The 27975-nt window shown below is 50.1% G+C and overlaps 7 protein-coding genes across 7 annotated transcripts; 3 read left to right on the top strand and 4 right to left on the bottom strand.

Moving 5' to 3' along the window:
• Positions 1–182: 182 nt before the first annotated feature.
• Positions 183–4433, bottom strand: LTR84_006334 (uncharacterized protein; the record flags this gene model as incomplete). Its single annotated transcript, XM_064849895.1, has 2 exons — positions 183–4185; positions 4240–4433. 2 exons carry the CDS (start codon positions 4431–4433, stop codon positions 183–185), a joined length of 4197 nt encoding a protein of 1398 aa, XP_064703196.1.
• A 2201-nt stretch (positions 4434–6634) lies between these two features.
• On the top strand, positions 6635–9637 carry LTR84_006333 (uncharacterized protein; the record flags this gene model as incomplete). Its single annotated transcript, XM_064849894.1, has 2 exons — positions 6635–7021; positions 7079–9637. 2 exons carry the CDS (start codon positions 6635–6637, stop codon positions 9635–9637), a joined length of 2946 nt encoding a protein of 981 aa, XP_064703195.1.
• Positions 9638–10562: 925 nt separating this feature from the next.
• Positions 10563–12621, bottom strand: LTR84_006332 (uncharacterized protein; the record flags this gene model as incomplete). Its single annotated transcript, XM_064849893.1, has 2 exons — positions 10563–11642; positions 11695–12621. The coding sequence occupies 2 exons, from the start codon at positions 12619–12621 to the stop codon at positions 10563–10565; spliced, it is 2007 nt and encodes a 668-aa protein (XP_064703194.1).
• A 2118-nt stretch (positions 12622–14739) lies between these two features.
• On the top strand, positions 14740–16356 carry LTR84_006331 (uncharacterized protein; the record flags this gene model as incomplete). Its single annotated transcript, XM_064849892.1, has 1 exon — positions 14740–16356. The coding sequence occupies one exon, from the start codon at positions 14740–14742 to the stop codon at positions 16354–16356; it is 1617 nt and encodes a 538-aa protein (XP_064703193.1).
• A 1095-nt stretch (positions 16357–17451) lies between these two features.
• Positions 17452–18872, bottom strand: LTR84_006330 (uncharacterized protein; the record flags this gene model as incomplete). The annotated part of the gene is made up of 3 exons (XM_064849891.1): positions 17452–17687; positions 17742–18311; positions 18362–18872. The coding sequence occupies 3 exons, from the start codon at positions 18870–18872 to the stop codon at positions 17452–17454; spliced, it is 1317 nt and encodes a 438-aa protein (XP_064703192.1).
• Positions 18873–20635: 1763 nt separating this feature from the next.
• LTR84_006329 (uncharacterized protein) lies at positions 20636–21858 on the top strand (the record flags this gene model as incomplete). Its single annotated transcript, XM_064849890.1, has 2 exons — positions 20636–21256; positions 21304–21858. 2 exons carry the CDS (start codon positions 20636–20638, stop codon positions 21856–21858), a joined length of 1176 nt encoding a protein of 391 aa, XP_064703191.1.
• Positions 21859–26949: 5091 nt separating this feature from the next.
• Positions 26950–27562, bottom strand: RPL34B (60S ribosomal protein L34B; the record flags this gene model as incomplete). Its single annotated transcript, XM_064849889.1, has 3 exons — positions 26950–27141; positions 27291–27414; positions 27525–27562. 3 exons carry the CDS (start codon positions 27560–27562, stop codon positions 26950–26952), a joined length of 354 nt encoding a protein of 117 aa, XP_064703190.1.
• Positions 27563–27975: the final 413 nt, after the last annotated feature.

Below are 27975 nucleotides of genomic sequence, written 5' to 3'. Positions count from 1 at the left end.
ATATTTCTTCTTGGTCGGTTACTACTGTGAGGGGTAGTTTCTAAAATCTAAATTTGGAGGCGTCGTGATCCTCCAAAGGACGAATTTCATCTCAATCATTATTACTCGTGTTCCAGATCCGCCTCATGCTTCGGCTTGTTCTGTCAAGGGCAGATACGAGAAATCGGAAATCCGAGTCCTCATCAAGATCTCGAATGAGACTGTTCTTGCCCACCACCTTCCTCTTCCCCGGGTGTGACTAACCGTACACTTTTCCGAGAGTTGCTAAATCCCTGCAGACGGCTGCGACTTGTCACTCTCTTACCGGCTAGACTCCGTTCGTCACCGCTTTGTGTAGCCCGCTCTCCTCCTGCCATTGCAATACCCTTTCTCAGCGCTGCTCGTGCCTTGTCCACAGCCGGACTTCCACCTGCACGAAGAGCATCTCGCTTGGTTGTTGATCCAGCTCCTGTTCCATTATTTCCATTCAACCCACGAATGAGGCGGACTTCCTCTTCCTGTTGGATTTGTTGGAGGATCCGTGATTCTCGTGCTGGGCCAGGTCCACAATCGCAGCCACATCCCTGGGTTGGACAAGTTCCATTGCTCGATGGTTCAGCAAACCATTCTTTCATACAACTCACATGTCCTGAGTGCCCACACGCATGGCAGAAAGACCACATGGTACCACTACTTCCCCAGTTCGAATTCTTCATCGAATCCGATAAAGTTGAGTGGCCTCGCTCCACATCATGCAATGATAGGCATACCGGGCACACAGATCGAACACTTCGACATCGTTCACAGATATTCTTGCCCAGCGGCATTTGGCCGTGACATTTACTGCACACGATTGAAAGGCTTGCAGAATCACCATCAATGAGACTACTTCCGGCCTTTTTGTCACCTCCAGCACAAGCATACAATCTTGGATATTCCAGCTCCACACACATTTTCCTAATCAATGCAGCAGACGATACTAGCCCAGTCTGTCTCAAAAAAGACATGTGAGTGTCCAAAATGCTTTCGATAATTCTGTACCCGAGGTGCGGTGTCATAAGCCGGTCTGCCAGATTGTTTGTCCCGCTTGGCTCGACTCCTTTGACATTTCGGAACCTTGCATCAAAAAAGTAGGGATGGACATGCATGATAAGATGTGCTGCAAATTGTGAATGCCCGATACCATTCTCGACATCGTATGCAATGCTCTGACAGATCAATGGTAGAGCGGACCAGGCAAACGGCGACTTCGGCTCATAATTGAACAAGTCAATTGGTCGAAAGTCAGAGATCAGGTAACTCTGATAATCAAGCTCTTCCATTGACATCAAATTCGAGGAACCTAGCTGGTGTTCTCGGTGTGACTCCCCTTCCACTCCATAATTTATTGCTCGTAAAGGGTTCGTGTTGTGTATTCGAGGCTTGTCAAGCGAGCTGCCCTCGAACTGGAAGATGTCAGGCGTTGTCGATAACCCGGTATGGAATTCGGAAGGAGTGGTCGATTGAGGGTCCTGGTCGGCGTCCCAGTTGACTTTCTCGCCCGGCGTTGGGATCACCTGTTGTGCATTCGTGTGTCCATCACTACCAAAGCTCATATCTGGTGGAGTTTCAACAGTTACACTATCAGACACTTGCGACGCTTGTATGATTGAGCGGGTATGCCCGCTTGGCTTCTGCAGTTGCAATTCACCAAAGGAAAGGTCTCTTTCCTCGTCATCGTCATCTTGTTCCGTGTCGTTGAGAGTATCAGTACTTTGTTTGCGTGATTTGCTGGTAGCATCAATTGACCCAAATGATTGCCCAAGTGACCTCGCGCGTTGAGAACTGTCTCCAGAAACCGAAAACATCTGAAAGCTGTCTCCTGAATCATGTCGAGGCTGAAGAAGAGGAGGGTTGGTTGATTGTTCCAGAGTAAATATCGGCCTGGTTTGAATGCGATAGTCGCGCAAGGCAGCTCGCCGATCCTCTTGTGTTGTCCTTTGTTCTGAAGATCCTTTCCCATGTGTTGTGGCATTGACAATCCGACCGGCATTCGCGCCCGTGGGCGACTTGAGGTCCTGAGTCTTGTTTGTAGATGATTGATTCGAAGAAGGCCTCGCACTTCGACTGACATCTGGAGAAGATGAAGCCGAGACTGGTGTTCGGCTAGGACTGTCAACCAAGGCTCGGGCCGCGGCAGCTGCAGTTGAATGGGAGCTAAGAACAGAAGGAGGAAGTGTCAACACATCATCAATTTCATCTTCTTCAGAAGTCAATTTGCTCCATCCGCGACTGCGAGAGGAACGCGGCGAGTTTCGAAATGGTTTGGCCAGTGGTGTGGTCACGTTGGAAGTGCTATCCCCTTGGATGTTCTTGTCTGAATCCACGGTGGACTTCAGTAGGGTGCTCATCAAGTTCTGGGATTTCCCATCGATTTTCAGTTTGCTACCTCGGCCACGCAGACCAGGAAGTGGTGAGAGTATGGAACGTTGAGACCCGGAGCGAAACTGCTCCAATACCTCGCGCCTCTTATCGGCCTCTGCTCGTCGTTGCGAGCGATTTGTATCGGCCCAGTCCCTCAACTCTGATACCAAGACAGCGCTCAATATTCTCCACGACTGGGCCATACGGTGAAGGGAGACTGCATCACAAGCTGTAGCGTTTTGATGGAAAGCTGCTTCAAGCCGGTCAAGTATGCTCTGGGGGGACTGCAATCTTTCTTCAGCCGTCGCTGGAGGTGCGTAATTTGATGCAAGATATTCCACTATTTCAGGTTCTGTAGCCACTCCCGGCACAAAGCTGGAAGCACCAACCTGGCCATTGTTGAACAGATCTTCTCGCTGAAAAACAGCTCTATCTAAAGATAAGATAGGAGGCTTCTCCTCCAGCGATGGAGGACTGTTAGCTTGCGACTTGCTGGATTTCGACGATGGCATTGGTCTTTCCACACGCCTGTGGACTGATGAAACATGGCTTTCCAAGTCCTTCTCATCATCCGTGAAACTCCGGCTATGTGTAGGATCGTCTCCACCACTTGATTTGTCTCGTGGGATACTCAGAAATCCAAGCGCGGGATCCTCGGTACCCGAGCCACGGAGCGATCCTCGTTGTTCAGAGAACATGTAATACTCACCATCGGGAGTGAAGATGGAAGTACAAGGTGAAATCTCATTATAGAAGGGAGCGCCATGCTGCAGATCCCATTGTGTGAATACCCCTTCGTCACCTACCGACCATAGTTTGTCTTTGGTAGCCCATAGCAGGTCATTGGATGCTGAGCTATACCTGTCTAGTTCGCGAAAAGGTAGCCATGGGCGTCTTAGATCCCAGACGTGTATTCTGGGGTCATCATGATTATACGACACTGCGATTTGAGTGCTCTGCCAGTGACCAGAGTCATCGGCCTCAGAAGCTCTGCATGGAGGCCTCCATCTGATGTTTCGAATCCCGCTTGGGGCTCTGAGCTGGAAGACCGGTTTTTGCCGCTTGTTGTCATTCTGAAAATCCCAGACTCGAATGTATTTGTCGAAGCCGCCAGATATGACATGACGTCCGTCCGGGTGCCAGTCCAATGAGTAGCATGCTTTTTCATGACCATTGATGCTCAACTTTGGGCCTGATGGAGAACGGGCGTCCCACTTTTGTATGACACCACTGTCTGTACAGATGGCAAAGTCCAAGGGCTCCAACGGCGACCAGCGCACATCTCGGACGGGCATCCGGGGCTCAAACCTCAAGCGAGATCTTTCCCTTTTACCATCCCGAAGATCCCATAGTCTGACCGACTTGTCTTGGCTTGCGGATAGCAAAAGATAGCCGGCGAACGGGTCAAAGTCCAACTTGTTGATCTGGTTGGTATGCTCATGGAGCCAAGCCAGTTCAAGCTTTGGGCCACCCACGTTCACATCGTAGAGAGAAATACGCCCACTGGTAGCTGCGGTAGCTATGATATGGCTGTAAGTCCCGGTAGACCATTTGACATCTCTTGCCGGAAGATAGTCTCTTCTTTTGCTAGGACCGCCCAATTGAGGAGAGGTTTGGGAGGATGTGGCAGAGCCCACGGCAGCGCGGATGTTGAACACGTCACTGACCTTTCCATCCTCGACCCGTACAGTCTTCAGGATCTCTTTTCCCGCGAGAACGGCGTGGGTGCCGGAAGCATTGACGTCGAGGGCAGCGATGGGTATCCCCGTCCTATGGCTCGTGTTGTAGGATGACGCGGAAGTGCTGTGGGTGGTCAGTTGAAGGTACGGGATGTCAAAGCAAGCATTCCTCTCGCACCTGTACGTGTGTACGGCGGTGATTCGACCAGTGACATGATCATGGTCGCCCTGCGCTGGGCCGCCATGGTATTTTGAACCAGTGTGAGAACCCCAAGGAGCTATGATCTTTTGCAATTGGCCTAGGCGGCCCGGTAGTAATGGTGGCGCTGGAGGAGGGAGAGTTTGGTACTCAGCGAGGACGGGGTCGGCCATGACTCGAGATCCATCAGATGAATGCGTGTCGGCTCAAATGCCAGAGACGGATTGGAGATTGGCCGAGGCTGGACAGGTCGAGGCAATGGACAAGGATAGGCGCATGGCTGGTGGCTTTGGCCATGCTTGAAGTGGTAAAGCAAGCGAGTTCGAAGTCTGTCCCGAGGAATTGTAAAGAGACCGTTGACAGGTGAGCAAAGGCCAGTGTGAATGTGATGCAACTTGCAGAAAAGAATGGAGACTGGCCGGGTATGATGAATCAGGACGTTCGATGTTGACAATGGTGAGGCTACAAATGTGGCAAGGTTAGATGGAAGTTACTGGCCGCGGATGCAGGTGGTGGTTGACCATGCTCAAGTGCAGATCGGGGATGCGAGTTCTGGGATGCGGGGCCCAGGTACTTCGTCCTTGGCTTCTCGACGACAATAGGGATGATTGGGCTTAGCGTCTAGGCCGGATGCAAGGACAGAATTCGGCTCCCAGGCACTAGGCATGCCTATATGTAGCCAGAAGACGTCTTGTTCCAGGCTAGACCACCCCCAGACCAACCGGGGGAACCTGGGCCAGGAGCACTAATTGGTAGTGCCTCGTCCATGACTCTGGGAGTTTAGGTACACGGTAGCCGGCCAACTGCCAGTGCATGGTGCATGGTGCATTGGACCACGAGGGTGCATGACATGACATACCAATCGACATTTGAATTTCCAGGATCCGAGCAAATGAAGGGCATTTGGGCACGACTTTGAGAAGAGTGAGGTACGGCGGTGAGGGAAATAGTGACCTTTGTAGATTGCGAGGATAGACATTGGAACTGACTTTAGGTGGTCAAGTCCACCCATTCAAGCCGTGCCGATTCTCTGAAGTTTAGTATTGCTCGATGGACGGACCCTGACCTAACAGTGTCTGGTGTCCTGTCCTCATCTCCAGCACAATCATGGTCGAGAGGGTACAGTTGATATACTTTACTGGATGCCCTGGCTGCCCTTCTTTTCTAGTTCTGTCAGTAATTCTTCTACGACCTAGGTATCAAACGCAAACTTGAACAGCAATCGTTGTCCTGCCACTTGGCGTGTACAAACCCCGGGAACTGTGCGTACCACTACCTATATACCTTGTCCCTCCAGCTTTTGAAATTCGGTGCATCTCCGACTTTCAGCTACGGGTAGAGAGGTACTACTTACAAGAGGAGTCCGTAGTCCATGGTCTACAGTCTACAGTCCACGGTCCCCTCGCTTCCCGTTACCGCTACCGCTACCGCTCACTCACGAGTCACGACTTCGCCTCAATCATCCTTTGGCAATTTGACATCTGACAATTTGTGTGTTGCTCCAGTCGCTTTGAGTCTTGCCCAATTCCTAGCGAGCAGACTAGCCAAGTGATCCGGGAGCCTCTGCCTCGTTCCGCCACCACCCACCAAACAAAAGGCCACAAGCGAAAGCCAGGCCATCTCCACCGTGCCTGATCGAGACTCAGCTCACCACCGTCCACGGCTCGCCCTCTCGAGTTCTCGTCACGCGATCCAAGCAGCAGCAAAGCCTCCCCAGCTGGATCACTGGATCGTTGGATCGTCCATCCAGAAACTCAAAAGACATTCCATTCTGCCCGTTAGTGATCCTGGTGACCACTTAGCCCGGCTTGGGGCTTGCACTCGCTCTCGAGAGTCTCGAGTCTATTTGCCTCTGCCACTGATCCCCCAATTGCCACAAAGGCTCCCTCCTCACGTCGTCATTTATCACGTACAGCCTACAGGTGCTTTTCCAACACCACACCACCATCATTGCTCCTACCTCTACAACCACCACCTCCTCCATCACCACCAACAACACCACTTACCTCCCACCACAATCGCTTTTTTCTTTCTGTGTACCTCTCCTTTCCTTTCTTTGTAATAATCACTCTTGTCCTTCGCTCACTGCATCTTTTATCGACACTCTCAATCGGCAGTCTTTTTCACAGACAGGCCCAGATCCTGCTGATCTCAGCTTCTTCCGGCCACCGAGTGCAGGCCAGTCGACCTTCCTGTCCTCCTGCTTTCCAAATAGCCAAGGGACCTATTTCACACCACGGCTGGACGCTGCTTCTGACAAAGCCAACTGCCACACGCTTTTTTCTTCATCTTTGGGTGGTTTTCTCGATTTCGGTTTTCTCTTCTCTTGCAATTCGCTCTCCAACACGCGGCCGGTGGCAATCTTCCCAGGACTATGCATGAACCTCGACCAGATTTTGATACCATTCAGACTTCTCTTCGAATTCTCAATGTAGCAAAATCCTCCTATCCCGCCATCACTCTCCTGGTCTTTGTTCTGGCCTTTGTCATATATGGCATTAGAACATCTCCCAACAATGGAGACAAGGTTCAAATACATGCCATGCTAGGTCCAGGCGGCCGACCATTACCAACTCGCCGAAAATCCGCCAATCAAATCAAAGCCGCCGCCGCCATCAAGGATTTCCCTCACGGAACAAAAACATTTCTCAGGCTCCTTCAAGCAGGCGTCGTCCTCACCTTCCTTGTCAATGCTGGCATTGCTATTTTCCAGGTTTTGTTGAATCGGAAGGATGACTGGTGGCCCGGTGAAAGCGCTGTGGTGGGTCTCTTTGACCCCTGCTCACACAGTTCAATCCTTGCTGACTACATCTCTTAGATTTTCATTGTCGCCTCCAGCTTCGTATGGTCCATCGTGTTGATATCTATGATTGATCAGAAACCGTCACCGACTCCGGCTCATTTCGTCACGTGGTTGGTGGCCCTTCCGCTTGAGGTGCTCATCGTCGTCACAAGCCTTGAGGTCTACACTGTGCCCCACAATGAGCCACGTGTTGGCGATCAGCAAGGTGGACGATACCGAGGTGCAATTACTGGGTGGGAGACTATCGAGGTAATCATTAATTTGATTCGCATCGTCCTGCTACTCGGCCTCTCGATTATCTTCATCACGGTCAAAATCAATTTACGACGACCCAAGGATTCTGAGGGTAACGTTGACGATGAGAGAACTCCACTGCTCAATGGTAATGCCGAAAATGGATCCGGCGCAAACGGTCACGCCGCCGCTGGTACGCATCCTACCCCGGCACCAGAGTCGAAAGAAAACGTGGATGCTTGGGCGAAGCCGACAGAGGCCCCCAATATCACTTGGTATGCGTACATCCGAGGCTTTGTGCTACTGATCCCGTATCTGTGGCCCAAGAAATCAGCCAAGCTGCAGCTGTTGGCTGGAAGTTGTTTCCTCATCATGGTTGGCCAACGAGTTATCAACGTCTTCGTCCCCATCATGGTCGGAAGGATCACCAATGCCTTGTCAGGTGACGACAGCAAAGGTGTCAGGGCCCCCTGGCTCGACATTTCCTTGTATATCCTGTTTAGGTGGCTCCAAGGTTCACAAGGAATTCTCACGGCTCTTCGGTCGATCCTGTGGATCCCAGTCGAACAGTACTCGTACCGTGCGATCTCCACAGCAGCATTCGAACACGTTCATGGTCTCAGTGCGGAATTCCATACCGGAAAACGGACTGGCGAATTGATATCTGCCTTAAACAAAGGTAGCTCCATCAACTCTTTTCTCGAAATGGTCACTTTCCAGGTCGGCCCCATGGTATTCGACCTTGTCATCGCCATCGTTTTCCTTACCATCAACTTCGACATCTATCTAGGTCTGGTCGTTGCGATCGTTACCTTTCTTTATATCTACGTTACAATTCGCCTTGCATCATGGCGAGTCACTCTACGGCGCAATTTTGTTGCGGCTGATCGAGAAATGGAAGCCGTCAAAAACGATTCCCTCCATTCGTGGGATACCGTCAAATACTTCAATGCCGAGGAATATGAATTTGGTCGTTACAAGAATGCTATCAAGACGATGCAGAAGTTTGAGTACTGGGTTGATGTAACACTCTCTTACATGAACACCGTTCAAGGTGCTCTGTTCATGGTTGCACTGCTGGTTGCATGCTTCATCGAAGCTTTCGAGGTTGCACAAGGTCAACAATCCGTCGGCAAATTTGTTATGCTCATCACATACATGGCTCAACTCCAAGGTCCTCTCAACTATTTTGGTACTTTCTATCGCGCCATTCAGAACAATCTCATCAACGCTGAAAGGATGCTGGAACTGTTCAAAGAACAACCTCATGTGATTGACCGCGAAACTGCCGAGGTCATGGATGACTGCGATGGTGATATAGTATTTGACAACGTGTCCTTCAGCTATGATAAACGCAGACCAGCATTGAATCACCTCAGCTTCCGATGTCCACCAGGAACGACTACAGCACTTGTTGGTGAGTCTGGTGGTGGAAAGAGCACTGTCATGAGGCTCATCTTCCGCTATTACAACCCTGAAGCAGGTCAAATCAGAGTTGATGGAAAGGATGTTCAAGACATCACAATCGACTCACTTCGCAAGTTCATTGGAGTGGTCCCCCAAGACTGCAACATGTTCAATGAGTCCATCATGTACAATTTGCGTTACGCGAACCAAAACGCGACAGATGAAGACATCTTCAACGCATGCAGGGCAGCCTCGATCCATGACCGAATTATGGAATTCTCTGATGGTTATGACACCAAAGTTGGGGAACGAGGCGTGCGACTCTCTGGAGGAGAACGTCAGCGAGTGGCGATTGCGAGGACTATTCTCAAAAACCCTCGGATTACCATGCTTGATGAAGCAACCGCGGCTCTCGATACCGAAACTGAAGAGAAGATTCAGAAATCCTTCCAAACCCTTGCAGAAGGACGCACCATGGTCATCATCGCCCATCGCCTTAGCACTATCGTCGGTGCCGATCAGATCCTCGTGCTGAATCACGGCACTGTGGTGGAAAGTGGTACTCATGATGAACTAATCGCCCTGGGTCAAAAGTATGCGAGCATGTGGCGCAAGCAATCGAGGGCCCAAAAAGCCGCAGCCGAGGCCGCAGAATTGCGCACTCGAGCCAAAAAGGCGCTGGAAGAAGCTGAGGCTGATAGTGCCAGCGTCAGCGAAGAGGAGATTGAACAGGCCAAGCGGCGAGAGCAGAGCTTGGGTTTCACCAAAAGCCATAAACGGGTGAATTTCTCTCAGAGCAGTAATTTGAGAACCTGGTTGGCCGATGACCATGACCATGATGACTCGAGATCCGAGACCTCTCAGGCTGGCGGTGCCCCTGGTGCTGGTGTCGGTCCACATGGTCATTCGAGCAAGCCACCTGGACACCCTTGACGATGATGCTAATGAGATTGATCGTGTACGAATGTATGTCGCAACGCTGCGATGCTGTCATGTGCCGCTCCGCCGATATGAGACTATTACGTTGAGTGGAGCCGTTTTCTGGTTACTATGCAACTAATGCATAATGTTCAATTTTTGGTTATTTTTCACTTTGTCTTTCATGCACATTATTTTTATCCTGTTGGATCAAGTCAGGCAAACACCACAATCTTGTGTTTTTGCGAGACTTCAAAAAATCGAAAACCACTTCTCATGGTCTCTTTGAGACCCTTCTTCCCAGTAGGGAGGCCGAACACAGACACCAAGATAGAAGAAAAATGGAAGGGCCTCACGGCCGAGAGAATGTCTTGCCTATGGGATTTTCGGGGATCTTCTTTCGCATTTTGTATGTATGAAAGTGTGTATTGACTGCATGATGATGAGGTGCCGGGGAGCGAGCGAGCGAAGAAATCGGCGTGATGCAATACATTGAGGTTGGATCTGATGGACTGCATGAAGTGTGTCGAGCGTAGTAATAAGCAGGCAAAAGAAATGAGAGCCAGGCAGAGTTTGGCCTACCCCGAGACACTGAAGAATGATAGAATAAAATAGCTGTTGCTTGACCACCACTTCAAACATCACAACCATTAATCCCTGTATCATCATTCGTGCTCACTCCGGCTAACAAGAACGCCAGATACAATACGCCAGCCGAGGGTTTCGTCAAGGTCCATCACATCCCATCACTCATGTAGACTCAAGCATCGTATCTACCCTCTCTGATACGTGACAGAGTTACCGGGCACGAACTGTGTACCGTTCCGTGCAGTGTACATATAAGTAGGACGTCGTAAGATATTCTACACGAAACCGAACCCCCCTCCCTCTTTCTTCCTTGAACACCCGATCCCGCCGTCGACCTTCATATGCCCGATGTTCAGAAGCGGCGCTTTTTCCTGACGCCCGCGCCCGACGCGATACTGCGCTTCAGCTCTTCGCGGCGCCGGTTCGCTTTCGCCTCGTCGGTCTCTTCTTGCTCGGGAGGTTGCTCTTCTGCTTCTGTTTCTTGCTGCTTCGCGGTGGATTTCGCTTTGCTTGTTGAGGGGCTTGATTTCTTCGTACTGGGGCTTGATGAAGTGTGATTTGTGTGCTGTCGCGTTGTGGGTTTCGAAGATGGGGACGGGGAAGGGGATGGTGAGGGCGTATCCTCGTCGGTCATCTCGACATCGGGGGTGGGTTTTCCTGAGGCTTTCTTTCTAGACGAGGAGGGTTGAGGGGATGATGATGATGATGCTGCTGACGGTTTGCCTTTGCGTCCGCCCCCGAGTCCTCCGAGCCGTCCAAGTCGGCGCGGCGCTGGTGGTGATTGAGCTTTGGGAGGAGGCTGTCGTTTCTGACTCCCTCTCGTTTGCGGTGGAGAGGATCCCTCGAGATCGTCTGCCTCTGGCGTGCTGCTGGGGCTTCTGCTTGGAGGTGGCTCTTTTGTCTTGTTCACCTGGCCTGGCCGTCGGTGGTTTGAGGACGGAGCAGGTGGGCTGTCAGGGTCGGACGTTTCTCTGACTTGACTTGATTTCTGCTGCTCGTTGGTCTTTGGCGGAGCATACCCTTCATCCTCGGATGGAGATGAAGGAGATGACTTTTTGTCGCTTGGTTTCTTGAGCCCACCGAGCCTAGATTTCTGCTTCGGCGGGCCTTTCAAGGGGCGTCTGTACCCCTTTCTATGCGGATGACTGCCAACTTCCGAATCAGATTCTGTCGCGGTTCCGGAGGCTTCTCTGGATGGAAGAGGTGGCGAAGCAGATCTTCTCAGAATGACTGGGGAAGATCTGGGGTTTGCTTTTGAATCACCATATGCTTTGGTAGCATTTCGCCGACCTAGAATCCCAAGCTTAGTCGTCGTCTTCTTCTTAGGTATATCATCATCGCTCTCGGCTTCAGTATCGCCGCTTTGGGCAGAAGACCTCGTCCCCTGTTTGTTGGCATCTTTGGGATGTAGCTTAGGTGGGGTTGGTTGTCGCTGACAGAAAATTAGGACTGTACTCTTTTGTGGCCGGATCTAAAAGACCTACCTCGAAATCATCGTCGTCATTATCAGACTCTGTCGGTGTCTCTTCCCACTTGGAAGAAAGTGTGACGACGCCTCCCCTGTCGAGCCCAGATTCTGCGTTGATGCCGCCAACCAGAATGGCTCTTTTGTTATCAGAGGTAGTAAGTCCACTGAGCCAGTCTTCATGCTGCTCTCGTGTATGCACGAAACATTTTTCACACCCTTTGACCAGATTCTTTAGTCCCGTTCGGTCGGCGCCTTCATACCCGTCGTCATTGGAGAATTGCTTGATCCAAGACTTGTGATCGAACTCTGCCATCCCTGGCACGTGCCTTTTAGCGTCTGCGACCGAGAGTTGGCCACCTTTTCGAGACGAGGCGATTGCAAAACTTGGAAAGTCTAATCCTAGGTCAATGCCAGAGGTCTTTATCCTATCGAGTAGGCGTGAAATGACATGGTCCTTCTCCTTGATAGTGTGTAGAAGTGAGGTGATTTTGTCCTCAGAAACGGAGACCTCATGGAGGCTGGGGCGCAATAATTGCTCGGCTAATTGAGACGCATTTTTCTGTTCCAAACGGAATATCCAGGTCAGCGGCTTCAATGGACGGGGGAGGTCAATCTTTGTGCGCAATAAAAGATTTCGTGATAAGTGATTGCTGTCACGGGCTAATACATTCTGGCCCTTCTCATGTTGCAGACTTTCGCGCAATTTGGATAACAGTAGACCAAATTGACGCGCCGACTCAGAAGGATCAATGCTCGCATCTTGACGCGCTGCTTCTGCAAGAATATCATACTTATCCAATGAGCAGTCCCAAATAGCTATTAGGTCGGTCAGTAATAGCGAAAAGGCGTCCTTGCTTGTGTGGAACGAGTAAAATAGCTTGGGGCACTCCTCCCGTGATGGAAGCCGAAGTTCTTGCCACCCTTCCTCATTTGTCGTGCCCATTGCAGTGTGAGCAACGACAGACGCGCGCTCTTACCGAACCAAGCAAAGAGCTTTGAATTCTCTTGATAGTGGTTTTGGGCATCAACAATCGTGAGCATGGGAGTGTATGTGATGGCCAGAAGGCCATGTTCTATGCCTCTGTAGGTTGTCGCCCCCATATGTCTCCTCCACCAACAGGTGAGGCTTCCTTGAGAACGCGTCCGGCAGGTGGCCATGGAGCTAATACGATTCGGGCGGCGTGTATGCACTTCAAGCGAAGCCTTGGCAATGTTGGAGTCTCCCATCCACGTGGAACTTCAACGTTGAAACCATCAAACATATCTGCTTGACGACCTTGTTGCACGGAGTTCATTAGCTGCTGAGGTGCTGGCTCTAATTAATTGCACATCTGAACATCAGCTCCCCATGTAGAGGGACGCGCCTTCGAACTCGGAATTCCTGAGCCTGGGACCGACCGAGTTTCTGGTGGATGGTCCCGAAAAAAGACACTGCAGGTCTCGTTTCAACCAATCGAAACATGGGTTACAGCTTCATCACACTATACACAGGGCGTCCTTGAAAGATGTGATGTCGATCAGACATGCATATTCACACAAGGATCCATGGTGAACCTACAAGGTAATGCCAGGATTACCTATTCTGAGCCCAGGACAGCGATACTTGCTAAAAATGTGGCTGCGGGAGCTGCCGCGTTTCGGGCGTCTGGCGGTTTGAGAATGCCCACCATTGAGGAATTGCGATAGGCCAACATGCCTCCCAATCACTTTCACATTCTGACCTCCTACAGAAGGTCTAAGAACTAAGGTGATCCCTCTATCTGGTCAGGGTACTGTCAGCCTTTCCAGCGTCTCCTTGACCTATGATTGGTCTAAGACAGTTCCATTTTCGGGGCATCATGGCTGAAACCATGCTTTCGAATCCGTTCTCAGTCCTCCACAGTTGACACCGCGCTTATTGTATTGTTCGCGAGGCTTGCTGGAACACGGGTTGACTGCAAGGTCCACTCCTATACCTATTGGGTAGACTCATAGCTGGTCCGGATACGAGCTTGAGACCAGCAACACCTTGGACTCTGCACAATATTCGGCGCTTATGCTTCTCGTGGACGCTGGACAATGTATAAAGCACCGGCTTTTGCTCTACGATTTGGTTCATCTGCATACAAGTCTGAACTTTCATATAAATTATCCATTACCCTTTCCGCAACTCACCAAGAAGTATCCAGCCACTCCGTTGTTCACATTTCTATAACCATAACCATAACCATAACCATAACCATAACCATAACCATGCAACTCAAGTTCTTCTCCATCGCAATTCTGATTTGCCAGATCGGTACGGTCATTTCAGCACCAGTCGCAATCCCAGTCTCAGTCCCAGTCGATGGGGACATACTCAAAGCCAGAATAGACGAGCCGATCCTCAGCACTCGACAGATCGTCGGCGGCGGCAAATACCACGGCGTCATTCAAAGTCGCGATCTCGTTGGTAACAGTAAATATCATGGTGTTGTCCAGAGTGGAGGTGGCCACTGAAGGCTGAGAATGTGTCGGCCAGCACGACTTCATACACATCTACACCGAATTGATCGTCGACTTCCATCTGTCTCCACCCTATTGAACAAGCAATCTCCGTTCGAGATGTCACACATTCCTTTGGTTGAATGGATCACAGATACGGGCGGACTGACTTAGTTCAGCTCTTCGTGTTCCAATTATACTTGTTTTGAAAGAGGATAGCAATTTGGAGGTCGCGAATATTGTTTCAAACACGTTAACGATCTCCACGTATGCTTGTACATTATAGCCTGGAAGATAGCATCTTGATGTTATGACGAGTATTATGTGGGATATTCAGATACAAAAACACGTTTCTTTCGCTTGGTCTCCATTGCTTCTGCATTATAGCAAACCAAATGCCTGCACTTACCCAAGATGAAGCAAATCCAGACAGGAGGCAAGTTAAGGTTGCGTTAATGCGCATGCCGCTTTGTAATTTGCCGTAGCTAATGCGGTGGGGTCTTTGCGCAAATGCGCCATTAACTATTTGCCTGCAACTCAACTCTGAGGCTCCCATTTAACATTATTGGTGAGGCATTCACAACATTTTATATTCAAGATGAGTGACTACTACCGCCATACGAAACGAAGGCGATCTCAGTCGCCCTCAAATTCTGGAGGCCAGAATGCCAATAGACAATACCGAGAGCGAGGTGGAGGACAAGACCGTGAGAATGGATCTCAACAGCGGTGGTCTCACAAGGAGCAGATGAGGATCAATCAGCTGCAGGAAGACGAGCGCATGAGAGAGTGGGTGGCTCAAGAGGATGATTTCGTTCTCAAACAGGCTAAAAAGAAGGCAGCAATACGGGTTAAGGAAGGCCGCGCAAAACCTATAGACTGGCTCGCAGTCACTCTCCGTGTGGTCGATCCTACGAGAGATCCTCTGAATGATGAAGTCGAAGAGAAGGATCTAGACTTCATGGACCCCGATAGTGTCTTCGATGGGCTTTCCGAAAATGAATTCCCCGCCCTGCGCAAGGACATCGATACCTACCTGAATTTGGAAACCAACAGAAATAACAGAGAATATTGGCGCACTATGCAGATCATCTGTAAAGACAGGCAGAGGAAGTCGCGAAACTCAGGGCCAGAAGGTAGGGCAGTCAGCTCTGTGGCTGCTGATATTGATAAACTTCTGGGTCCCAAGACATTTGAGCAGTTGGAGGTTCTGGAGAAGCAAATTCGAACGAAGCTCGACTCCAATGAGCCTATTGACACTGACTACTGGCAACAACTACTGGACAGCTTACTTGTCTGGAAAGCAAAAGCAAAGATCAAGAGAGTCTATCAAGATGTCCTTGATTCGAGACTCGATCAATTGAGGGAACAGAATAAACGAAAGGCACAGCAGGTCAAATCTCGACTTGCCCAGTCCGAGGTGAAGACCCAGGACGGCGTCCAGTACTCTACGGAACTAGATCCTGAACCGCTTTTGGAACTTTCGACAAAGGACAAAACCCTCGAGATGATGGACGAGTCCACGTTTCTACGACAAGTTGCCGCGAGCAGGCGGAAGATCTTGAAGATGGGATATGTACCGGAACCCAAACACATAACAGCCACTGTCTCGAGTCAACCGCGGGCCTCTGGCCAGGGCCACGCATCCGACCCGACAGCACGCTTCGACAGGACAGCAGACGACACATCATCAACAACCAAAGCCCTGTTCGACCGCGAAGTAGCCAAAGGTGTCAACGAAGATGAAGAAGTTTTCGCAGGTGAAGAAGAAGTCACCACGTCCGACACTCAAGCCCTCTGGATGGGAAAATACCGCCCTCGAAAGCCTCGATACTTCAATCGCGTCCAGATGGGCTATGAATGGAACAAATACAATCAAACACACTACGACCACGACAACCCGCCGCCGAAAGTTGTCCAAGGCTATAAATTCCACATTTTCTATCCAGATCTCATCGATATTACGAAAGCGCCGACCTACAAGATCATCCGAGAAGGAGGTCGCAAGAAAGGCCAAACGATGGCGCCGGCCGGGGAGGAAGATACTTGCATCATCCGCTTTATGTCCGGTCCGCCGTATGAGGACGTCGCGTTCCGCATCGTGGATCGCGACTGGGACTACTCGGCCAAGCATGATCGAGGGTTCAAGAGTAGCTTCGAGCGGGGAATTCTCACGCTGCATTTCAGTTTCAAACGCATCATGTATCGCAAGTGAGCTGTGATCCCATGGGTTCTCACGCCTGCCATGGCATGTTCGGGATGTTTCTGGGGCGATGCCCAAAAAGCACTTGTTAGTGACGATTTACGGAAATAATGATATCAGTATGAAACCAATATTCGCATCAAGTACAATAATATTCATCCCTCGCCACTCAGTCCCCGGCCCCCTTTTTCCCACTGCCAAATCCATGCGCCTTTTCACTCGCTATCAAACGGGCACGACTTTCTCCGTACTCTATTCGAAGTCTTCCGGTAGAATGTCCCCAGTACGCCCCTCTTCTCTCAGACCAAGATAAATCATGCTACTCGCGTCACCGAAGCCGCTCTATGTACCACCTAACCCACCCACCCACCAACCAACCAGGGCAGCACCTCAAGGAGCATCGCCGGACCAATCGGAAACACGCGCAGACATAGACAGACCTGAAGAGTCTTACGTGCATCTCATGCTCGTGGGTGTGAGCTCAGGTCTCGGCGACCGTTTCCTTTCCTCAATACCTAGGTACTTAATCATCACCAGTCATGGCTCTCAGGGCCTTCGGCGCCCAGAACTCTTCTTCGGGGTCCTACCCAGGGAATGACATAGTCAGATGTTGCTCGACTTTCGAGGCCCCCTAGCTGAGCCGTATTTGCTTACCTCTGTTCGCGAACGAGCTGATGATGATGGGCTGGGCTCGTGGATTTACTTGTTCACGAGTGCACGGAGGGCAGTTGTTATGTCTCTAACGAAGAATGATAGTGATATTGTGAAATAAAAATGGCCTGCATCGCTGGGGGTATATATAACATATGTATCCTTGTCCTACTTCGTTCACATTATATAGGCACGCCGGCCTCACTGTTGGCATTTCGCTTCTATTGCCTGTATGTTCCCTCGCTTCCCAAACCCGGGATGGATAATGAAATGATGATGCTGTGTTTGTCAATCTTGCCAAGTTGAGCACTTGGATCCACAATGAATTATGCGACATATATTCCAACGCCTGATGTTGACAATTGCAGATAGCGCTCCCGTGCTGAATATCATTCAACTGAAAGTCGTAAATGAGTAGACAAAGTATTGCAACGAAGTTAATACTCATCCCGATTCTTAAGGTTCTGGCTGACGCTCAGGCTCAGACTCAGACTCAGGAACAGGCAATTTGGGTTTTGTAGCATCTCCGTTGGTGGAACTGTCAGTAGCAGCCCTCTTGAGTGCTTTCTCTTCAGCAGGAGATACCCCACAGTCCAGCTCCCAAGTTTCTTTCTCCTTGTGCATTTCCCTCCGTATCCATGGGATGGAAATGGCAGCCCAGATACCGGCCCATACAAATGGAACACCCCATCCTAGAAAACAGGTCAGCCTATCAGTGGAAAATGATCCAGAACCAGGGAACTTACCAATTCCATAGGCAACTGCTTTGTGGATGGGATGGATGACGATGAGTACAGTACAAGCAATTGCTACAACAAGAGCCGGCACAGACCAAAACCAGGATTGAACTCTGAGCATCCTCCTAAATCGAGGGCTTGCTTGATATCTGGATGCCAAAGCCTCGCGAAAAGGTCTTCCTGCACCAGCGTTGACGGCCACAACATCCTCCATGAGATAATATACACCCGGATGTACCTTGCCACCTTTGGGAGTAGAACTAATCCGAAAGGGCGCTGGTCTCTTCAGCTCGCTCCAGACGGTAATAATTAGGATAGATCCGCCTAAGCAGTAGAGAATTGCAGGTCCGGGCATCGAAAGAACGCGTAACCAGACTATATGCGGGGCGCTGCCGATGATTAGAAAAGCGGTGATGGCAAAAATAGTCAAGGAGAAAATCCAGTGTGAAATGTCGAATGCCCAACGGCTATTTGTGTCCAAGGGTCGGAAGAAATTTTCCTTCTTGATGAGTCTCCATGAGCGGACAGCAAATTCGACGTAAGCAGGACCACCCCAGATGGTGGCGACGACTGCGAAGACTAGAAGTCCTGGGTCAGCTGTGCAGCAAAAGGCCATTGACAAAACTCACCTATGAAGCCCTGTACATTTCCAGCAAATGTCATGGTGTAGTACAGAACGATAGGAACCACACATGCGTCCACCACCATCAGGGCGATGGTTAGAAATAACTTCCACCGCTTCCAGCCACGTTTCCACGTGAACGGTAGTTGTGGAAGTAATTCTGGATTCTGAGCATAGTAATCCTGTAAAGTGCTTGCGCGTCTTTTGAACTCTCTCTTGGTCGCAGCACGGCTGTCATAATAAACATCTTGATCTGGTCTCACATCACTGCTCTTCCTGCGTTTGGACTGAAAGCTTTTTCTCTGTCCGGAGCCAATGCTGAGCCCACTATCGGTTCGATGTGTACCAAGGGGAGGTGGTGACTCTAGAGGTGAATTCGGCGTTTCGGGAGAGAAATGAACGTTTCTCCCCTCTCTTGTAGGGCTGGTGGGAGTTGCAGGCGCGTCGTCGTGTTCAACGGGAACGTCGGGTCGTTCTATTTGAACGCTCGCACGACTACCTCGAACGACTTCGGGCATGATGAGAAAGAGAAGAGCCTATGGACGCCGGTTGCTGTTAGGTAGAAGGAATGTTGAATGGGAGAGAGAACAAAGCGACCATCTCAGGACTGAGGGCTCGAGGAATCGAAAGAGTACCGGGAGCAAGGTCACTGTCAGGAATAGGAAGACAGCGGAAGGGCAGTGGAATAGAGAAGGCTTGTGAGTGGAGTGGGTGACGGGAAATCAGATAGTGTTCTGTTATTGGTAGTAGTGAGAAATGCTCGGTGCTTGAAACAGGCAATCCGGTTCACGCCTGAAGTGTGTAATCATTGTCAGCAGTGAGCGATGACGTAGGGTCTGAACAGCCCATTGATCATTGGTTGGGGGTCGATCTTCCGGTAGGAGCCTCAAATATTCCGGCTTGGCGCCACATTAAGCCTCTCCAACGCGTTCTTATGCCTTTTATGCCATCTTGATCTTGCTTGTGTGGCTTGTGAGTCTTGGTTGCCCTTGGATGCCTTTGCCGTCTATTCTCCCTCAGGCTGTCCACGTGTTTGAACATCTGTACTGCGGTTAAAATGTATACATGCAGAGTTTCCTGCCCTAGGAGGCCTTCCAAATCCGTGTCCACAGACGACGTTGTCTTGTCCACTCCTTCTGCTCTCTTCTTTCCTTTGTTACAAAACTCCAGGTAACTAGTGCCCGATTAAGAACGCTCATGCCGTTGCGACATCAAGCCCACAGCCTCTCAAAACACTAATTAGATCTGATTGCATGCAATTGTCCTGATGGGAAACGGGCACAGATCACTAACGACGTAGCTTGTTGTGTCTTGCAGTTGCTGGTTCGGAATCATGCTGTCAACCATGTTTCCTGGACAAGAAAGGGGCAGCCTTGACTTGGCCGTTCCACGCTCGCCCATCCTCATCTGCAGAGCAAAGGAAAAACGAGAACCTCGTGCCTGTCTTTCTGCTAAGCAGCCAATCTCTAGGCAACACACTCCTCTGAGAACAGGGCTAAGCGTCTTTGACCTTTTCCGACCAACAAGCCCACACTATCAACAACGCACAAGACTAATAAACTTAGTCACTGAGCGTGCAGATTAGGAGGCAGCACGGGATGGCGTTTGAGCACAAATCCATGTGGTCTTCCGTACTGACAGCCGTTGATCATGTAGTCGGTCACACAACGCCGGCTACAGCAACCATTGGGCCAGGAGGTATCAGCATGCGGAGAATGCAGCTAACAGGCGTGTTACCGTACTTTACAGCACTAGATCACTTCTGATGAATCTGGGTCTCTTCATAGCCGTGGTGGGTGCTCAAGGAATTCGACCTCAGGAACTATTTGTTTGTCCTCTTGCTCCTGAGCATCAACCCACCAGCCTGTTTGCATGAGTCCCCATTAACCCAGGTACTATACCTCTCGTTCCAAACCAACCAGCTTGATCCAAATAGTGCAGTTTTAGCCTGACCACTCCAAGCCCTGATGTTCTGGCCTTTTAAAGACACTTTCCTGACTTGCTTCTTTTTACATTCACAGCCCTTGTCCTTACACAGCAATCCATCCTCTTTGTACCTCCCTATGACAAACTTCTACATTTATATCATCCAAGCAGATCTGTCCGAGGCAAGCAATTGTATCTGTTCGATCGTCTCATAACACCAGTCACTCAGTGAGCAGTGACAGATTGTGGCTACCTCCACAGCCGTTTACTCAGGATGGCATCGACGAGCATGGAGGCAGAAGAAGACTTTACATCTTACTATTATTCCATGCATGGGTTGGGACACGCATCAACAATGAAGAACTTCAGTCAACGCCATTCCCATCTCTTACATTCCACCTTATCTCACTCAGAGTTTCAACACCCTAGTCCACTCCCCAGCTTCAAACCACTCTTCAAGTTGGAGGAAAATCAGGGTACCAGCAGCTTCGATCAAACTGACGTGGACAACGATTATTTACATAACCCGGCAACACAACTCCAATTGGCAGACCTTGAGCTTGGCCTATCCTGGCCGGCAGGGACCGGTGGTTATCCTCAAATGCTTCAATACAGCCATCTCCGATTACCAATCCCAAATGTCAGGACTGGAGTCGCTTTCGTGCAACAACTTGGAAACCCCATCTCACCACTCCAGCCAGCCTACCACTTCTTTGACGATGCTATCCTCCGGACTCCGTGGTCTTCTCCTGAATTTTCGTCATGCAGACCGGTGCCAACGGGTGATGATGAAGAGGACATGATCGACGACAAACCATATGCCAGGCTGATATATGACGCTTTGATGCAGGCTCCTGACCATCGAATGATGTTGAGGGATATATATGAATGGTTTCGCAAGAACACCACAAAGGCTCAAGACAACGCCACCAATGGATGGCAGAATAGCATTAGGCACAACTTGTCCATGAACAAGGTTAGCAAGATGATGTGCCATGATCCCCAGAGACTAACAATTGTCAGGCTTTTGAGAATGACAGAGAGCAGGGGCGTGGTAGTGCAAGAAAAGCCAACAGTGTCTGGGCTCTGACTGGAGATGCAATTCTACATGGAGTACAGTCGACTACCAGGTACCGGAAGTCAGGTGGTGGCAGGCGGACACTGATCAGCCGCACACCTGCACTACAAAGACAAAAATCTGGAGCAAGAGGTGGCCGAGCTGCTCGTCGATCTGCGCGATACAGGCACCAAGATCAAGTTTATTTGGACCATCCGACGCCTTCTTCGTGCAGCCCTGATACTCCGTCATATTCTGATGTCAGTGACTCCGGCTTCGATAATCCTGACTTCCATCCTGGTTTCAGAAGTTGCCCTCTGACTCCGTTGGAAGGACAATCTCAGCTTACGGGCGATACCATACAGCAGGTCTTCATGTCACCATGGGATCCTTCAGCCTTTGATTCGCATCGCTCTGGATATGATCTTGAGAGCACTTCACAAGTGCGGGACCTACTTCTGCAGCCAAGTGACAACCAGTACATGGGCTGCATAGGAGACCTGCATACCAGTGCGATTTGAGGGTCTTTCACGTAAAAAGCCCATTTCTCAATCGCTTGGTGTATGGCCGCCGTTCAGGCAGCGGGGTTGATTCTGAACACAGTGACATTGAATGGCCAGTCCCTAGTCTGGCTAATGTTTTGGTATGAATCTGTTTGATAGATGTATTGAATATTTCATGGAAGTCGATCCACATTGTTTCGTCCAGTGGTCAGTGGCTTGCGGCATGACACGGATGGGGGAAGAGGGAAGCGTTTTCGTTTGGTGAAACAATTACATGTTTGAAGGGCTAATAACAATACCTATGTACTAGGGTTTTCCATAATTAGCATACTACTGCTTTATATCTTTGAGGCCGAACTTGCACTTTCCTACGAGGCGTATAGTCCAAGCACTTCCTTCCTGACTGAGAGCATCACTCACAGCACCTGCTTCAGCTACTTGAAGCACTACATATACTACGAAGTCGTGATTTTGTTTGATTTCTTCGCCCATTTTGACCACAAATTGATGGAGATGACACTTCTTTCCCAGCAACTAGCACGATGCAGCCACCAGTATCATATGTTGGGTACTTGGACGAACAGCGTTACAATCACAACCCCACGAATATGCGCTGGCAGCGCCATGCTTATCCAAACACTCGCACGCAGGTATGAGTCTCGGCTCTCTGCGATCTGATCAAACAACTCAGATTATACCAACCTCGTTGATGGGGTGAGAGCCTGCAGTCTCAACTACTAACCGGGGTTGTCAATCCGACTGGGGGTCCAATGATCTGTGAGGCCAGACTCGTGAAATTTGCTGGATCAACAACCCGGGGATGGCGCTTTCGATAAAGGAGAGCGAATGTCCATAATAAAGGCTTTGTTGTGACAATTCTTCGCATCCACGCATTATCCTAGATTCTGGATGAACATTGTCCAACCGGGAGGGCAGATTTACTTCCGCGGACGCCTCCCATGAGCATTCAGATGCTGCCACCCTTCCTGAAGAGAACGTTAAGTGGCGTAAACGGTCCGGTCCGACCACAAAGTCTCAGAAACGCGATGCTGGTGCTTGTCATCGAGCAAAGGACCATGGATCAACTCTAAAATGAGCAGCCGAGTAAACACGACAATATCGTTTACTGAAGTTCGCGTGGCCAACGCCACCGGAACTCCTATTGAACACTGTCTCGACACGAATACGAAGACAACCAGTATTTCGCCGTTCAGACAACCTGAGATAACCTGGCGAAGAGTAGCCCGAACTAGGATAATGGTAGCAAGGGCTTTCTCTTGATTTTTGGTACTTCCAATGCCATCGTGGCTACTCGGAATTCTCTCCATTAATAGGCGAATTTGGCCATGCATGCTGAAGCACTTCCCTCGTTCTTCGGTTTTTAAATTCAAAAGTTCATCCACCTCATTGGGCGCCACCAACACGAAATCCGAAACTTCAGACCAAACTTCGGATCTCCAGAAAATGTCGCCATGCTTTGAATCGTTCGAATTGCCTCGCCTATCGTGATATCGGGCTTACGAGGATTTCATCTCGGATTTCCGATCTCGATGGCGGGGCCAATTGGATGGCAGCCTTTTGATACTTTTGTAAGGTTCTATCCGAACCGAAATTCCTGCCAACCTTGTCAGCCGTAACCTGGTCACATCTCCATTGCATATCGGGTGGAGTTTACCTCTGGACTACAAGGAGGAATAGCCGTTGAGGCAGAGTGGCTCTGATACTTCAGCTACGCACAGCCAAAGGTCCTCCCAGTCTTGACGGATCCGCCATGTGTCACACATCATCTCAGGTGTATCTGGGGACACCCTTGTATGTGATCCCGCACTACCAAAAGTAGGCATTGCTGGAGGCTTTTAACGAGAGACTTCCATGAGCATCTAGAACAAGACAAATTATGCGTTCGAATCCCTCCACTCGCCTTCGCATGAATATGCGGCTCATCCGTTTTCCGGATTATAGGGGACAGTTGCCGAGTTCCTCTCACGTATCATTGTACTAGCAACGACATGCCATCTTCGAGGACTCAGAGACGTCTGCCGCCGAGCTGTGGCGCTCCTCAATCCCGCTACAAGGATGATCAACACGAGTCGCAAACCGAATCACGGTTAATTAGTGCTCAAATTCGTCGACTCCAAATTTCTACCAAATCTGTGTAAATCAAGTATTGACGGTGATCCTGCTATGCACTTTTTAAGCAGGCCTACTCCCTGTCAGGAATAGTGGAGTGTGCTTGACACATGCCGGAGAAACGGCTGTGCAACGTGTAACAAAGTCACATTACAACCTGAAAAAGACCCAAAGGGGGAAAGCGAAGTGGAAGGAGGCATAGTCGCCTGTCAACGACAGCGATTTTGTACCACACCGCTGCTACAATGTCGACTAAGCGGGCGTTCCATGCATCAGCAAGAGTGTGTGGCTAGGCCATCCTGGACAAATAATCTGAGAGATCTTGTATCGCCCATTAAAACCAGGTGACCAGAGATTTAATTGACCCTAGACAGCTTTCGCATCGTTCGCGCCGTTTCGGGCAGTCCAATTTTTCAATCGACCATGAGTTGAAGAAAACCATAGAACTGAGCGAAAATTTATCACCGCTTCAAGGCGCAGGGGAAGTGATATCATATTTTCTGAGATGGTGTTCTCTTCGAAGCATGCTTCCAAGCCCTGTTGACACAGGCTAGATATTGCTTCTGTTGGAAATTACAGCGCTGATCCTTAGATGGAAAGAGGATACGTTCGGTCAGCCTGAACAAACAGTGCAGTGGCTGTATGGGGCAATCTGTCACCGGTAAAGTCTCGGGCTGTTCACTTTAACAAGGAGATGGAGCATGAAAGTCTCATGCATTGGATGTAGGCACAAGGCTTTCTTACAGGATCAACTTAGGAAATGAGCGGCACCAGTGTTATGCAACTCAGATCGTTGAAACGAAAAAAATTCACCACGAGAGCACAAGTTGAATTCATGCAGACCCTGTGCGACGCTGAAAGGCCCACTGAACAACCCCAGTGCCCACAGGATCCAGTTGGAAAGCTGTCTTCATCAGCCCCCGAGCGTAAGGCCAGCCAGGGGCACCGTCACCTCGAACGAATGTGCTGAAGCGGGCGGACAAGGAGATTTTGTGCCTGAAAAGTAAATTCGGCGGGAGCAGCTCAGGTGCGGTCGGCCGTTTCCGCCAAAAGACTCATTGTCCCTCACTGGACTTGGGGCCCTAACTCGAAAGCGCGCCTTGAGCTCTTCAAGGCTCACAAGGCACGTAAACTTTCCTGAATTCAAGCTCTCACGTGGGACATTGTGTGCCCTCAATGATACCCGTAAATCCCCCGAAGCCGTCGTCTGCCTGCTGAGCGACAGATATGACAGTTTTAACAGCGGCTCATGGTGTCACATCGTCTGGCTCTCAGATTTTAGAGTTTGAATGTGTAAAAGCTACGAGTAAGTAAAGTGACCAAAGAAGAGATCTTGAACAACTTCACTATCGAGCGACCTCTTTTCACCTGTTCTCTGAGCTGGAATAACCTCCCGGAAGTGTAGCATAGCTAGGTCTTGGTGCGTTGCCTCGTTGACCGGAGACAGGCTGGACTAGAAAGACAGCATAAGTACTCAGTGATTACCTAGGTAGGCTTGCTCCCTCCCACGACGACTTGCGCACATACCTGATAAGTTGCTCGATGCCCATCACATCCTAAGCCTTGTCTAACCGCCTAATCCACGAAAGGTAGGCAGGACATTCTTGAGAGAGTCGGCATCCACCAATAAAAGCTGCCCATTAGTCTTTTCGAGCTTGGTGTAATGTCACTCTAGTCACCCGTCTCACAGATAGACACGCTCGTCAGGTCGTCTTCTTTCGTCATGCTTTTGGGCAGGTGACTGTTTAGGTAACTGGATAAATGCGCTTCCATCGAGCCATCCCACTAATACTCCGCGGCCACCGAATCGCACTTCATTACATGGGCAGTGGGGGTGGGTAGAGGTGCTTCCAGCCACATGCGCGCTCTCTGATCACTCCAATCACTCACCTACAAGACTCATCTCTGTCCTTTGGCCCCCTATGCCTTCATTCGTGGCAGTGTGGCCCGATGGTCAGAGCAGAGTAGAGCAGAGCAGAGCAGAACAGAGAACACAACGAAATGGGGGGCAGCAGTGTCACGAGCCCACGAAACGACGCGAGACGGAAAGACAGGAAACGAAAAGAGTAAAAAAAGAACGGGTGAGCGTCGTAGATGCCAGCAGTGGGCGAGAATGATCATTCGCACGATTCGAGTATAGCTGTCAAACACGTGGTGTGCCTAGCTTGCCTTCCCGTGGTAACATGGGTCGTGTCCTTTGTGCCGTTGACTCTTGTGGTAGGGGCCGTCGACCATCTAATTTTTTTCCCCCGCCGGTTGGCTCAGAAGGTGTTGTGTTCCGGTTTCAGATATCCGCGGGATGGGATGTTTCGTGGCATGTGAACTGAACGGTGGTTTATTAGGTCATGTGCGGAGGGGATTGGGCATCGGTTGATATGGAATTGGGCTTTGTGAGATCAGTGTTTTGGATATAACAGGCCCCGGAGCTGGGGTGTGTTGTGATGTGGCTTGGGGCTGTATTGGTCAATAATTAGATTGGGTAGGGAGACAGTGATGAAATAGTGGGTTTGTAAGAAGAACGCGTGTGAGAGAACAGGCAGGAATGGTAGAACATCGTCATGAGGCTGGTACGGCGGGTACCGCGTGCAGCTTGAATCTCGAGAACCTCATCCCCATGGGCTTGAGTCATGATCGGTACACCTGTTTGAAGTTTTGGAATTGTTGATGTATTGTCGTTTCTATCCCATGAGACTGACATATCTCGTAGCATGGAGAGACGCTTGGAAAATTTATCGAGACTCCATAAAGGTGGGGTGCTTGTTCTTCACCATGCCCAGTAGCTCCGCCCACTTATGGACCATGACAGCCGCAGAAGTACCAGAACCTCATCTCAACCAACGAACCGTGGCTCGAGCACTCCTTTTGGATTTGTAGATACCACGGTGATTTGGCCCTTTGGATCCATCGTTCCCACCAGTGGTCATACGCATCGTACACCGATCTGAACCCCAGAAAGAAAACAGAAACAAGTAACGCTTTTTACTTCTTGCCAGTCTTCTTCTCCTGGGTCTCCTTGAGCACCTTCTTGACGATCTTCTGCTCTTCAATCAAGAAAGCTCGGACGATCCGGTCTCGTACGCAGTTGGCGCATCTCGATCCACCGTAGGCACGTTGCACTGTCTTTTGGGGTCTTGAAGTGGTGGCGTATTGTCGGGGTCGGAGGGCTGGGATCTATTAGGGTAAAAACATGATTAGCCAAACTCTTGCTATTTCAACTCCTTTTGCCATTATTCTGTGACTCTCATTTCTCCTGTAACAAGAAACCGATGTATCGTTGATGAACCGGAATGAATCGTTCTGCAAGGAGAGGGAAGCCTTACGCCTGGCAGCTTGACGCCGCAGTCACCGCATTTAGGGGCAGTTCCTCGCTTCTTGATGTGTAGCAGTCGGAGCTTTCCACCGGGAGTCTTGATCACTCGGACATTGTTCGAGGTGGTGTTGTAACTGTGAGATTAGAGATTGTTTGTTAGCACAATCTGGTCCGTTTTGAGATGTCGTGATGCGCTGCAATCGGCGCGATGAACAGCCAGGTAGGTGACAAGCGGAGAACGTACGGGTTGCGTCTGCGATATTGAAGTCTAACGCCTGCCATTGCGACGGTATTGGACGAGTTGCAATGGATGAAGTGAGAGTGTTGAGGTCGTTGTCGTGAGGATTCGTCGCTAGGACTCAATTCTATGTGAGGTGGTGCGTTCCCCCAAAAATCAAACAAAGTGTGGTGTGAATCTTGGCGGGCAAATATGATTTGTCGATTCACTTTGATCACGGGAATCCGGAAAATCTTCGGATCTTCGGAATAACTCCTACAACCTTCCTCTCCCTTCATTCAACTTGACCTTCTTCATCCTCTCAATCCACCTGCCCGGGTAGGGAGGCCTGTGGTTACCGGGGAGTGGTATATATCACACCTGTATACCCATTCACTATTCTGCTCAATGAATGGACTTTTCAGCCCTCGTGGATCTAAGGGTTGCTTGCACCTGATGCCGTCTCTGGATCTATGGT

This window comes from Exophiala bonariae (genome assembly GCF_035927105.1).
Source record: "Exophiala bonariae strain CCFEE 5792 chromosome Unknown scaffold_24, whole genome shotgun sequence".
Classification (NCBI taxonomy): Eukaryota; Fungi; Ascomycota; class Eurotiomycetes; order Chaetothyriales; family Herpotrichiellaceae; genus Exophiala; species Exophiala bonariae.
Note: the sequence above shows the minus strand (reverse complement) of the source record. Positions and strands in the feature narration are given on the sequence as shown.